The following is a 13,656-nucleotide window of genomic DNA, read 5'->3' as shown; positions in this document are numbered from 1 at the left end:
ACTCAAAATGGACCTAAATGTAAGAGCTAAAATCATAAAACTCTTCAGTTCAGTTCAGTCGCTCAGTCGTGTCCGACTCTTTGCGACCCCATGAATCGCAGCACCCCAGGCCTCCCTGTCCATCACCAATTCCCAGAGTTCACTCAGACTCACGTCCATCAAGTCAGTGATGCCATCCAGCCATCTCATCCTCTGTCGTCCCCTTCTCCTCCTGCCCCCAGTCCCTCCCAGCATCAGATCTTTTCCAGTGAGTCAGCTCTTCTCATGAGGTGGCCAAAGTACTGGAGTTTTGGCTTTAGCATCATTCCTTCCAAAGAAATCCCAGGGCTGATCTCCTTCAGAATGGACTGGTTGGATCTCCTTAAAACTCTTAGGGAACAAAAATAGGAGTACCTTTTCATGACCATGGATTCAGTGATGGTTCTTATATATGGCATCAAAAGCACAAGCAACCAAAGAAAAACTAACTTCATGAAAATTAAAAACTTTTATACTTCCAAAGACATCATCAACAAAGTAAAAAGGCAGTTCGTAGAATAGGAAGGTATATTTGCAAATCATATTATCTGACAGAGATCTAATATCCACAATATATAAACAACTCCAAGAGCTAAATAAAAAACCCAGTTTAGAAGCAGACAAATAATTTGAATACAAAGAGAATATATGAAGGACCAATAAACACATGAAAAGAAAATGTCATTTGCTTTGTTTGACCCAGTGCAAATGAAAATCCAGTAAGATGCCACTTCATACCCACTAGAATGGTTGCAATTAAAAAAAAGAAGTGTTGATAAGGATGTAAAGAAATTAGAACTTCCATACTCTGCAGGTAGGAATGAAAAATAGTTCAGCCACTTTGGAAAACATCTGGCAGTTCTTCAGTAGATTAAGCACTGTTATATGATCCAGCGATTTCATTTCTAGGTATATATTCAAGAGAAATGAAAACACACAAAAATTTTTATACAAATTCCATACAACAGTACTTATAATATTGCTAGTTTAAAAGTGTAAATAATCCCATATGTCCATCAACTGCTGAACAGATAAATAAAAATGGATATAGTCATTCCCCCCTTACCCTCAGGGGACGTGTTCTAAACCTGCAGTGGATGCCTGAAACCATGGGTATACTGAGCCCGGCATACATGCTTTTTCCTATATGTACATGCCTATGATGTTTAATTTATAAACTAGCCATCGTTAGAAAATCTCCAAATTGCCACTATCACTACTCTTGCATGTTGGAGCCATTATTAAGTAAGAGTTCAGTTGCCCAGTCGTGTCCAACTCTTTGCGACCCCATGGACTGCAGCATGCCAGGCTTCCCTGTCCTTCACTGTCTCCCAGAGTTTGCTCAGACTCACATCCATTGAGTCGGTGATGCCATCCAACCATCTCATCCTCTGCTGTCCCCTTCTCCTGCTGCCTTCAATCTTTCCCAGCATCAGGGTCTTCTCCAGTGAGTCAGTGAGTCATCAGGTGGCCAAAGCATTGGAGCTTCAGCTTCAGCCTCAGTCCTTCCAGTAAGTATTCAGGGTTGACTTCCTTTAGGATTGACTGGTTGCTGATCACCAAGATGGCTACTAAGTGACTAACTGGTGGAATACACCTGACAAATGGATGACTGGAGGGGTGGGGTGGATGGTGCAAGATCTAATCACACTACTTAAAAGAGTGCCCAATTGAAAACTTATGAATGATTTATTTCTGGAATTTTCCATTTAGTATTTTTGTACTATGGTTTGACCATGGGTAACTGAAACCAGGGAAAGCAAAACTGCCGTCAAGGGGGACACTGTATACCCCTACAATACTGTATTACTTTACAGTAAAAAGGAGTGAAGTGCTAACACTGCTGTAATGTGGGTGAACCTTGAAAACATCATGCTAAATGAAAGAAATCAGTCACAAAAGGTCACATATTGTCTGATTCCATAGAGAAAGAAAGCAGATTGGTATTGTTTAGGGCTAAGGAAATTGGGGGAAGTGAGGAGTGACCGCTAATAGGTCTGGGGTTTCTTTGTAGGATGCTAAAAATGCTCGAAAATGGACTGTTGTGATGATTGCGCCTCTCTGTGACTGCACTGAAAACCATTGATTCATACATTCCAAATGGCTGAATTGTATGGTGTGAGAGTTGTCTCTGTAAAAGTGAAAGTGTTAGTCACTCAGTCATGTCCAACTCTGCGACCCTGTGAACTATAGCCCTCCAGACTCCTCTGTCCATGGGATTCTCCAGGCATGAATACTGGAGTAGGCAGCCATTCCCTGCTCCAGGGGATCTTCCTGACCCAGGGATCGACCCAGGTATCCCGCATTGCAGGCAAATTCTTTACTGTCTGAGCCGCTAGGGAAAACCATTGATTCATACACCCTAAATGGGTGAATTGTGTGATATGAGAATTGTCTCCATAAAGTGAAAGTGTTCGTTGCTCAGTCGAGTCTGACTCTTTGCAACTCCGTAGACTATAACCTGCCAGGCTCCTCTGTCCATGGAACTCTCTAGGCAAGAATATTGGAGTGGGTTGTCATGCCCTTCTCCAGGGGAGCTTCCCAACCCAGGGATTGAACCCGGGTCTCCCATATTTGAAACTGTCATTACATAATCTTTTACAAATAAACTAAGTTTAGATTTGTTTTCTTAGTTTTCATTTTTACAAAAAATTATGAGTGAAATGACTAGCAACAATGTTCCTTATAGAATTTGAAAATGTGTAATTCTCCCTGATGGGATTCCCAAATCCATTTTTGAGCCTCCCACCAAATGGGCTTGAAGGCTTTGCTGACTGAGTTCAGTTGATTTCTGTCTTAACTGTTGTGCATTCCCTTGCCTGGCCCTTTGCTGTCCCATACTAAAAAGCTTCCTCAAATTTCTCTCCACCTTCCCCACATACTCAACCGTAGCAATTTAAACCTCTTGTCACTTTAAAAAGTTCTAAATCATATTTGACTTCGAACTTCACAGAGTTAAATTTGGTTTCACAATTGAATTCTATCACATATTTATTTGTTCGGATTTTCAAATTCCATCATGTCAAAGTTTTGCCCATCTGTATTCAGTTTTGTTAATGTTTCCACATCTGCCATTTAGACCGCTATCTTTATGAAAATCTGTAAAGTATGTAACTTGTTTTTATGTTTATGTTGTCACGTTCATGCGATGCTGTAACAATAAATAGTGAAGTTCAGAAAACAGACTGTCTTATCAGTTTCTGGAAAGCCTAGAAGTTATAAAGTCTCTTTAAGAATAATGAATGAGGTAAATCCCCCTAAGAAGTAAAAGTAGAGCTTTGATCTCTAGATTCTTTTCCTTTGAAAGCACCTGAGATGTACAGTTCATCTCCTGTGAATAAAAAGTTGGGAGGAAGTCAAGCACTTGTTGCCCACCAGAGTTTTCCTTGAAGATTAAAACATCACAAAGTTGACAGCATGTTTGTATCACTTGTGATCAAACACTCATTTCAGAAAAGGGTTTGCAAAATTGCTTTTGGTTTTTATTTCATGGAATAAAATTGTGATGCATTAGAGAAAGAAAAGATGGAAGAAGTTCTTTTTGGCACACATTTTTAAAGACATCTCAAAACAAGATGGCAGTGTATCTTAGATCATGGCAAATGGCCTTTAATCTCAGGATGGTTTTGTTTTTCTGTATCTTCAAGGTCCTCTTAAGAAGAGACTTGTTGTACTGTGTGGGTTTAGTTATGTAGACCTTTGTCTACAAACACTGATAACATCTGTCAGGCAGGCAACAAATAGGATTCACAAGAGGGTTTCTTAAGGATTTGGGATGCATTTTCTTTTTAACTTTAGTAAATAGACCAACTAATATTCAGTGTTTTAAGAATCTGGTAGAATTTTTCTTGTTTAGGTTTTAAATTTAGATTTTAATACAGTTATACACAATATACTGAGAATCACAGTATATTTTCTGCCTTTATTGCAGATGTAACTAATGATTATAAAACTGCAGACCATTAAATCCAGAAAGCACTGTTTTGTATAATAATCATCGGTGGTTTCTGGAGATAATACAGTACCCATTAAGCGGGTATTTGATCTGATTTCCTGGCCTTAATACAAGATGTGGCTACAATGTGACCCCCCCCCCATCTGTATTTAAGTATTTAAATGCAGCTCTTGGAATTGTTACACATTGATAACTCACTGAGGCAAAGCGGAGAGTGGTAGGAGAAAGGATTGTATATGAGAGCTGACATCCCTCTCTCTGTTTCTGTATTATTTGAGTTCCTAAAAAAGCATTGTTGAAAAGATACAAAATAAGAAATTAATGTGCATTTATTGAATATTCTGTAATTTCATTGATAGCTAATTCCTAGAAAATGTCAAATTAGTTCAAGTTACTGAAATCAGGCAGTTTAGTCACTCAGTCGTGTCCAACTCTTTGCTACCATGTCGACTGCAGCACGCCAGGCTCCCCTGTCCTTCACCAGCTCCGGGAGCTTGCTCAAGTTACTGAAGTATCAGGCTTTAAAATATTCATAATGTATCATTTCTTTGTTTCTCTTACTGTGTGTCTTGTTGATCTCTGTTTCAAAACTATTGGCAGTCTTAGGTTGATATTTTGGCACCACTGGGTAGATAGAATTCCAAGTTTACATTCTAAATTTGAGTTGCAGTCTAAGTTTTTTTTTATGTAGAGAAAGATACACTTTAGTGCTACTTTTTATGTGTATGTTTTAGTCCCCTTTTTACAGTCAAAGTGTGATGGGAAAATTAAAGAATTTGGGACAATTAAGAAAACTAATTTGTTTTTCAATAAATTTATAAAAAGTTTCAATTCTCATTATTTCTGGTGAATTATTGATAGAGCACCAGGAATACAGCATTTGGATATTAAACAACAATAACAGTAACATAATGCCATGAACTTCCGAAGTGTTTGAGCACTGAGGTCAGATATATTTGCATCTCCAATGACTTGGATATATTAACATTGAAGGGAATTAGGAGAGGATTTTAAAATTCATGATTACAACTTTTTGTGGTAATTATATAGGATGTTAAAAAGCCAACATCTAGTTGACACCTACTTTTTAAGTATCTTGAGCATTTAACTGCTTTAATCCAGAACAAAGACCTTGAAAGTATTTGGAATAAAAAGAACTGTTGAATTTGATTTCTGTGCTGTAGGGCTCTCCAAAATGCTATAAATTAATTTAGAAGTCTCGATGGAGGTGAAAGAGGAGAGTGAAAAGCTGGCTTAAAACTCAGCATTCAGAAAACTAAGATCATGGCATCCAGTCCCATCACTTCATTTCATATAGATGGGAAGCCATGGAAACAGTGACAGACTTAATTTTCTTGGGATCCAGAATCACTGCAGATGGTGACTATAGCCATGAAATTAAAAGATGCTTGCTCCTTGGGAAAAAAGCTATGACCAACCTAGACAGCATATTACAAAGCAGAGATATTACTTGGCCGACAAAGGTATGTCTCATCAAAGCTATGGTTTTTCCAGTAGTCAAGTATGGATGTGAGAGCTGGACCATAAGAAGGCTGAGCACTGAAGAATTGATGCTTTCAAACTCTGGTGTTGGAGAAGCCTCTTGAGAGTTCCTTGGACTGTAAGGAGATGAGTCAATCCTAAAGAAAAATCAATCCTGAATATTCATTGGATGGGCATCATGAAGCTGAAGCTTCAATACTTTGGCCACCTGATGCAAAGAGCTGACTCACTGGAAAAGACCCTGATGCTGGGAAAGATTGAAGGCAGGAGGAGAAGGGGACAACAGAGGACGAGATGGTTGGATGGCATCACCGACTCAATGGACATGAGTTTGAGCAAGCTCCAGGAGATGGTGAAGGACAGAGAAGCCTGGCATACTGTTGTCCATGGTGTTGCAAAGAGTCGGACACAACTGAGCGACTGAACAACAGCAATGACGTTAAATTAGATATATAAGTTAAAAATAGATTCAGCAGCATCACAGAACTGTTTGAAATTCAGTGGTTAAAACTTGTATATCATAGTGTTTTCCCCCAAATTTGATACACATATAATTTTAAAGCTTTTCCTGTAATCTTAGGAAATAGAAATGAAATATATTTTTGACAAATAAAACAATGCAAAATTTCCTGTTCTCTAGGAGTGTGCACTTTTAAATAGTTCATGTAAATTATACATAATGGTGGGTTTTTCCTAATCTTCTGTTTTCATGTTTATATGTCAAACTGGAAAAGGGTAAAAATTAGAGGGTAGCATTTCATTTTAGATAAGATAAGATAATGGCATGTCAAACTTTAAGTTCTTATTTGTTAGTGTGTTCTATTCATTTGAATCTTAAAAGATGTCTGTCTTAAGATATTTTAGGATAAGGGTTTAAACTGTTAAACATTCTACATAGTTAAATATAAACATGCTTTAAAATTCCATTTAAAAAATTCAAGGTTTTAGATTTAGAAGATTTTGTGCAGTTTTGTCGGTGTTCTTCTGTCCTTTGCTGTTCTTACTTATCTTTCCTAGTTTTCCATTTGTATTAGCTTCTAAGCATACTTGGGGCCTTCCCAGGTGGCACTAGTGGTCAAGAATCCGCCTGCCAGTGCTTGAGTCAAGAGACTTAGGTTCGGTCCCTGGGTCAGGAAGATCCCCAGGAGGAGGGAATGGCAACCCACTCCAGTATTCTTGCCCGGAAAATTCCCTGGGCAAAGGAGCCTGGCAAGCTACAGTCCATGGGGCCACAAAAAGTCACAACTGAGCACATTAAGCATGTTTGAATCTAATCTTTCCGTGCAAGTAGCATCTATTTCTGGGTGATGGAGATTCCTGTATTGCAATCCATGTACTTTAAACTCTCTGAAATTGACAGCAGGAACCAGGTTCCTGCCTTTTCCTTTGCTTATCATTATCCTGCTAAAGGATGTGGCAACCCAGTAAATGTTAAATATTTAGTTGGTTTAAAGTATGTGGGTTTTCTTCTTCAGTTGGATATTTGTAAGAAAAAGCACATACTTTGACCGTTAGTGTGTCCAGCCAGGTATACCACAGCCGCTGATGCTGAAGCTGAAACTCCAGTACTTTGGCCACCTGATGCGAAGAGCTGACTCATCTGAAAAGACCCTGATGTTGGGAAAGATTGAGGGCAGGAGGAAAAGGGGACGACAAAGGATAAGATGGTTGGATGGCAATACCAACTCGATGGACATGGGTTTGGGGGGACTCTGGAAGTTGGTGATGGACAGGGAGGCCTGGCATGCTGCATTTCACAGGGTCACAAAGAGTCGGACATGACCGAGCGACTGAACTGACCTGAACATTTAATTCAGGAGATTGGTGATAACAGGCAGTGGTATTGCTGAGAGCCAGGCAAGGCACAGAGAGTTGATCCTGAGAAGAGCAGTAGCAGGAAACCACTGCAGCCCCTCGGCTGAAAAGAAAAGAGGCCCAGGACTCGGGGAGGGTGACAGTAGAAACTGGGGTGGTTCTAGGCAAAGGGAATAGTTAGAGATAAGTACTGTTACAGGTTGACGTATGTTTGTCCACATTTTTTCTGTGCTTCCCTGGTGGCTCAGAGGTAAAGCCTATGCCTGCGATGCAGGAGACCTGGGTTTGATCCCTGGGTCAGGAAGATCCCCTGGAGAAGGAAATGGCAACCCACTCCACTACTCTTGCCTAGAAAATTCCGTGGGCTACAATCCATAGGGTTGCAAAGAGTCAGACATGACTGAGCGGCTTCACTTTGACTGTTAACAGGTTGACCTATGTTTGTCCAAATTTTTTCTATGGATATACTAGGCTTTGCATAAAAAGAAGAGTTGTTTATATTGAACCTATCTTTTTTTTTTTTTTTACATAGCCATCTATCTTCTTCTGTCTTTTTAATAGCCATATAGCATTTTGCCATGTGGATATGTGCTAACATGTTTGCCCAGTTCTCCACGGGTGGACATCTGTGTTGTTTGCAGTTTCAGTGTGCTAGAGCATTGCTGCAAATATCCTTATATTGAGTTGACCAAAACGCATACATAAGCCCTGGTGTGTGTGTGTTTTTCTAGGAGAGTGGTTCTCAATCCATCTTTCAGGCTTAAGAAAACACTGATGTGCAGGTTCATTCCAGTCAGTTTTCAGATCAAGATCTCTGAGGATAGGATTCATTAAAAAAAAAAAACTCTTTAGATGGTTCTGATATTTAGTCAGCCATGGAATGATGCTGAGAACTGGTCTTGCTGAGTCAGTGATTTTATTTAAAAAAAAAACCATACATTTTAGAGATAACTGTAACACTGTTTTCTGTATTAGGCTTAAGAGCAACTGCCAATAATAGAAACTCAAAATAATTTGTTTTAGATAAGATAGTTTAGTTCTGTTTTAATGTAAAATTCTAGACAGAGGCAGTCCAGGGCTGGAATGGCTGTTTTATTCCTCAGAGTTCTCAGGTACCCAGGTTCCTTCTAGCTTTTGTTTTTGGCAGACTGAGGGAAAGCTCTTAACCTCAAGCTCAAGATAGAGGTTAGAGCTCCTACCGTGACATTCTTACTCCAAGAGGCAGAATGAAGGAAGGGCTGAAAAATCCAAGAGGCAGAGGCCTGGACCAGCTGTCCTACCAGACCTGTCTGCTTGTGTTTTATGGGCCAGAGCTTAGTCACAAAACCACACCCAGCTGCAAGGGAGGCTGGGACACAGTCTGCTCTGCTGAAAACCAGGAGTTCTTCTATATGGAAGAAGAGGAGAACTGATAGTGGCCATCTCTGTGAAAGCTGTAAGCATCTGCCCTCTTGCCCACAACATGAGTGCCCATTGCTCCAACCTGACCAGCTCAAGTCAGCCCAAACTGCTGAGTCAGCAGAAGGCCGCACAGCAGTTACATGTTGACTTGAGAAGCAAAATAAATTTAAGTCAGATTCAGGAAAGGTGCTGGAAAGCTGCAAACTTCATTATGTATAATAAACTAATAAGAGATTGAAGGCCACTTTTTAAATTGCTTACAATTCCTTGTCTTTCCCTAATGTTTGGATGGCATCACAGACTCAATGAGCATGAATTTGAGCAAACTCCAGGAGATGGTGGAGGATGAGGAAGCCTGGCATGCTGCAGTCCATGGGGTCACAAAGAGTCAGACACGGCTTAGTGACTGAACAACAGCAACAACAAAAGCAAGGCATTTGTTATTTATTAACATACTCACGTTGATCTGAATAGTGCACACCCTCGTTTGAACGTGCCGCTCAGAGAAGACATCTTAATACATGATTTATATATACTTTAGTATTCTTAAATTAGGACGTGAAAAGTGGTCCGGTAGGTGACTATTTAATCAGTAGTTTTTGTTCTTGCAGTGGACGAAGGTCGCAGCAAGGAACCTGACCGCCTGCAGGTGTTCTACAAGAAAGCCATAATGCCTTACGGTGTTTACAAGCAGCAGCAGAGAGACCCGAGCGAGACGGCGGCCGTGCTGCAGTACGCGAGGCTGGTGGGGCAGGCGTGCTCCGAGCGGATGCTGCTGTTCCGAAACTGATCAGCCTGTTCGCCTCTCCTGCCCCTACCCGAGCTCCTGGGTGCTCCCGTGCTGCCCTGCTGACGTGTGCCACGGTGCGAGTTCATCACTCGGGGGAAACTCTCTAACCCTCCACAGATTAGACTTTCTAATTTTGATGGCTGCAGAGCTTTTCTAAAATATTTTGTGGCATATGTATTTGTGAAAACCTCATGGTTAATGATAAAGATTTTAAAACTATGTTATGACATCGACTCATAATTGGGGTTTATCGTTTCTGAAGTCTGCTTCATGAACAAGAGATGATTAACTTCTCATTAATATTTTGGGAGGTAAAAATGTATAAGTGAACCTTAAGTAATTTAAATCACAGTTGTACTTTTTTTGTTGTTCTGTTAGAGAAATTAAAACAGACTTTTTCTTCAGATCCACTTAAAATATCAGTTTCTGCTGAAAAAACGTCAGGTGTGGGGAAGGTTGGAATTCTGTTTGGTCTTAGAAAACGTCTTCTCAAGGGATCAGAACTGGGATGCTGTTCAGTGTTCAGTATCACTTTACTGCTGAATGTTACATCATGTAGTTTCACAGAAAACTTGAGAAAAGGAAACAGTACAAACTTACAAAAAAGGATGTTATGTTAACATCGAATGTCCGTTTACCCAGGACAGTCTTATTCATCTCTGCTGTCTTGGCGCGATTATTTTTCCTAGAATAATTATTTCTCATGTTCCTTTTTACTCTGCAAAATATCCCAGTTTGGACAATAAAATATGTGATTACTCTAGTTATATATTGTCCAAACTGGGGTAGTGTGCTTTATTTCTCAAAATCTAACAAGAGGTTTTTTTTTGTTTTTTTTTTTAGAAAATTGGTGCCTCCTGCCTTGAGCTAAGCCCCTTGAAGGATACATATACACTAGTTTTTATTTTCTTAGAACTCGGGACACTGGTCTTTGGTTATTGGTTAAAAATTAGTTTCTCTCTGACTGCTTTTATAGCTGTGCTACACATCGCATTTAGTTCGCATTGTGAACTCAGTTCCAGGGCAGGAGGCAAAAGCATCCACTTCCTGCTCTTTGATTTGGCAGTCAGAGAGGAGATGCCACACGTAGCAATCTCAGCAAAGGTGGGCCCCGTGTCCCTCTGTCTCATCTCTCTGGTCCTTCTCTCACTCAGCAGTCCCTTGTCCCTCACTTTGAATGTGGAGGGACTGCGCCGGGAGGCAGGGGAGGGAGAAGGCACGTCCCCTCATAGTTGAGCCGTGCTGGAGACAGTGACGGACGGACGGAGGAGCTTACTCTCCTGTGCGTCTTTGCAGCTGGCCACCATCTGCTGCCACCTGCCTGGCCACTGAGTCCTTTTCATTTCCTGTTTTGTCCATTTTCCCATATTCTACTGATCTTTAAAAAAAAAAAACATTTTATTAAACTTAGTGGCTTGATTTTAAACTTTTCTCCTAAATGCATTGAGTTGAGATATAAAATATTAGAAAATAATTCCAGCTAGCTAGACTAAAAAGAAGGATCCCAAGAGAATGATTTTAAAAATCAAATGTCTAGGAGTTCAAGATCCAAATGTATTTATTCATTCACATAGAGAATGTGTGTGTATGGGTAACACCTACAGAGGGCAGGTGCTTAGCTAACAAGGGACAGAGTAGTGATGACATGGGTTTTGCATACTCTGGAATTTTGTGCTTCAAAATAGTCTCCCAAGAGCATTTGATAGGCTCTTATTTAGAACTGCCTTCAGAATCTATAGAACATTAAAAAAAAAAAAATTTTCCCTCTGAAGTTAGCTTAATTTTTTCATTTATGAAAAGGGTACTGTTAAGCAAATAAACTTGAAGAAAAGCATACATAAGAAAGTAAGAGTGACCTGAAATCTTATTGAGTTGAAAGAAACTTCGAAATAGGACTTTAGAAATATTTTAAGTAATTTCAGTATTAAAGTCCATAGTAAAGTACTGGTACCCTAGGCATTGGAATGTCCAGTGTGATGCCATCAGGTGTGTTAAACTACTCTTATCATAGTGATTAGCATGTAGGATGGAATTCATTAAGATCACAACTCAAGTACCAAATGAAGAGAAAGCTTGAATCTTCCTTTTTACCACAACTCAGGCTTCTTCCTGCAGAATTCAGCCCCTCCCTAGGAACGGGGTGCTGCCCCTCAGGGTGGCCTTCTGGGTTGGCTCCAGTGGAGCTCCGGAGAGAGGGACGACTCTACTGCGCAGTTGCTGTATTCTATTCTTGTGTTGGCTTTTTGAGAGTAGGGACTGTATCAATCCTAATGAACAAATTATCTTCAAAAGACAATTATTTGTTCTTTGGAGCCCTGAGTGAATGTTGATAGTGGGCTAGGAAAGTACAGTCAAGGAAAGTGACTTGACTTGGTCAGTTGACAGTCTAGCTGAGGAATCTGATTTTATGTTAATGGCTTACATCTAAAGAAGGACATATGAGGACATTTCCAAGACAGTTTATACCTTCCCAAGGCTAGAAGCTTTGCAATTGCAATCTTCACGTTGTAGTCTGTTTCTGGTTTCAGATTAAACTTAACACCTGCCTCCCTGTCTTGGGAACAAAAATGTAGTAAAGACTCTCCATGATACCATCTTTATTTAAATTATTTCAGTTCTGTGAGACTTTTGTCTTATTTTTTTAAATGTATTCTGAGCACTTTTCTTTTTTATTCTGAAAGATAGAGGCTATTATCAGATGAATATATTATTCATTTGATTAAAATTATTTAGATAAGAAATTTATGTTTATGTTTACTTTCAAACTTATTCTAATTTTTATCCATTTTGCAAAATATCATTTGTATATGACTTCTTATGTATGGGAATTTATTATGTAAATGAACCTTTTCAGATTTCTGGACAGTCTATGGTTTGATTTTATAGGCTTTTTTTTTGGTAGGATAGAGATGAGGAAGATGATCAGTTACTTTTCTATTGTTGCTTGCTTTAAAGAAGGAAATAAATAGAAACAGTTGGGAAATGTTTGAATTAGAAGTCACTCAAATGTGTGTTATTTTCCAAAAGAGAGCCAGTGACTATAAAAGGCAAAACAAGTTTGATTGCATGTGACATTTTTTGCACTTGTATATGCTTTTTGAACAGTCCATTTGATAAAGCTTGAATAAAACTTTCTATCTGCAATGGCTCTTGCTGGTCATTACTTAAAAGACCTGTGTTTTCATCTGTCAGATTCTTAGATACATTTTACCTATAGTGAATATGCAGAAAACAGAGGTAAGACATTGACTGTATATGAATGATAGTGTTTAATTTTCAGTGATTAGAATTCCAGACCACTTGGTTTCCTAAATCAAAGCATGATGGATTTCTCTCTCAGGAATAAATAAAAGTAGAGCGAATCTTGCTTTAAGCAAAAAGTCTGGATTTTCACAAGATAAATTAAGGAGTAGACGTTCTTTTATCCAGAAGAATTTGAAATAAGATTTAAGTAGCCAATTCAAGTATTAATTTCTCTTAAAAACTTCAGTTTTCAGAGAAATTTTCATAAATATGTCATAAAGCAAGGTGTGCTTTTATTGTTCATAAGAGTCCATGGTATATTTATAGAATACATTTTAAGTCTTTTTACAGTAAAGGGGATCCTGAGGTTTATGATAAAATGAATCCTGTTTCCCAAGCAATTTAACTATTAAATTCCCACTAATATTTTCTCCGGAATGAAAATAGCTTTATTGTTTTTCTTATTTGAAATGGACAGTGTTCACCAGAAAACATTTAGACAATATAGATAAGTATACCAAAGGAAATAAAAATCACTCATAATCCTGTCGCTGTCACTTCTCTCATTCACGTTTTGGTGTATGTCCTTTCAAACTTTTTTCTACCTACATGTATGTATGTATTTTGTTTTATTTTGAAATAAAAGTGAAATTACAGCATGTATATTGTTTCATAACTTTTTCATCTATATTTTTGAGCATCCTAATTTACTGTGAAAATGAAAATAGATAGGAAGAATAATCATTTAAATGGCTGCATAATATTCCACTGTGTCTATACTGTTTTGAGAAAGGAAGTTGAATACTTCAGCTCTTCATGGATGATGGGAGTTGTAATCGAGTGACATTAATTACTTTTCTCAGTTCTTTGTAATACTTGGCAACATGGTTTTTACTCCTCATTGCCTGATTCTCCTGACCTTTCGCTGGAG

The 13,656-nt window shown here is 38.9% G+C and overlaps 1 protein-coding gene across 13 annotated transcripts in view; it reads left to right on the top strand.

Annotated features, from left to right (window-relative positions):
- ATE1 (arginyltransferase 1) overlaps positions 1–12,630 on the top strand; it is a 163,872-nt gene extending 151,242 nt beyond the window's left edge. For 12 of the 13 annotated variants that reach the window (XM_055559998.1, XM_055560008.1, XM_055560007.1 and 9 more), the window contains one exon: positions 9,304–12,630. In XM_055559998.1, the coding sequence (XP_055415973.1) occupies positions 9,304–9,482 (179 nt within the window). In that variant the 3' untranslated portion in view covers positions 9,483–12,630. Of the gene's footprint in view, positions 1–5,488; positions 6,023–9,303 lie in introns of those variants that run through there. The other variant, XM_055560003.1, reaches the window with a different exon arrangement.
- The last annotated feature ends 1,026 nt before the right edge of the window (positions 12,631–13,656 follow it).

The sequence above is a fragment of the Bubalus kerabau genome, chromosome 22 (genome assembly GCF_029407905.1).
Source record: "Bubalus kerabau isolate K-KA32 ecotype Philippines breed swamp buffalo chromosome 22, PCC_UOA_SB_1v2, whole genome shotgun sequence".
Lineage (NCBI taxonomy): Eukaryota > Metazoa > Chordata > Mammalia > Artiodactyla > Bovidae > Bubalus > Bubalus kerabau.
Note: the sequence above shows the minus strand (reverse complement) of the source record. Positions and strands in the feature narration are given on the sequence as shown.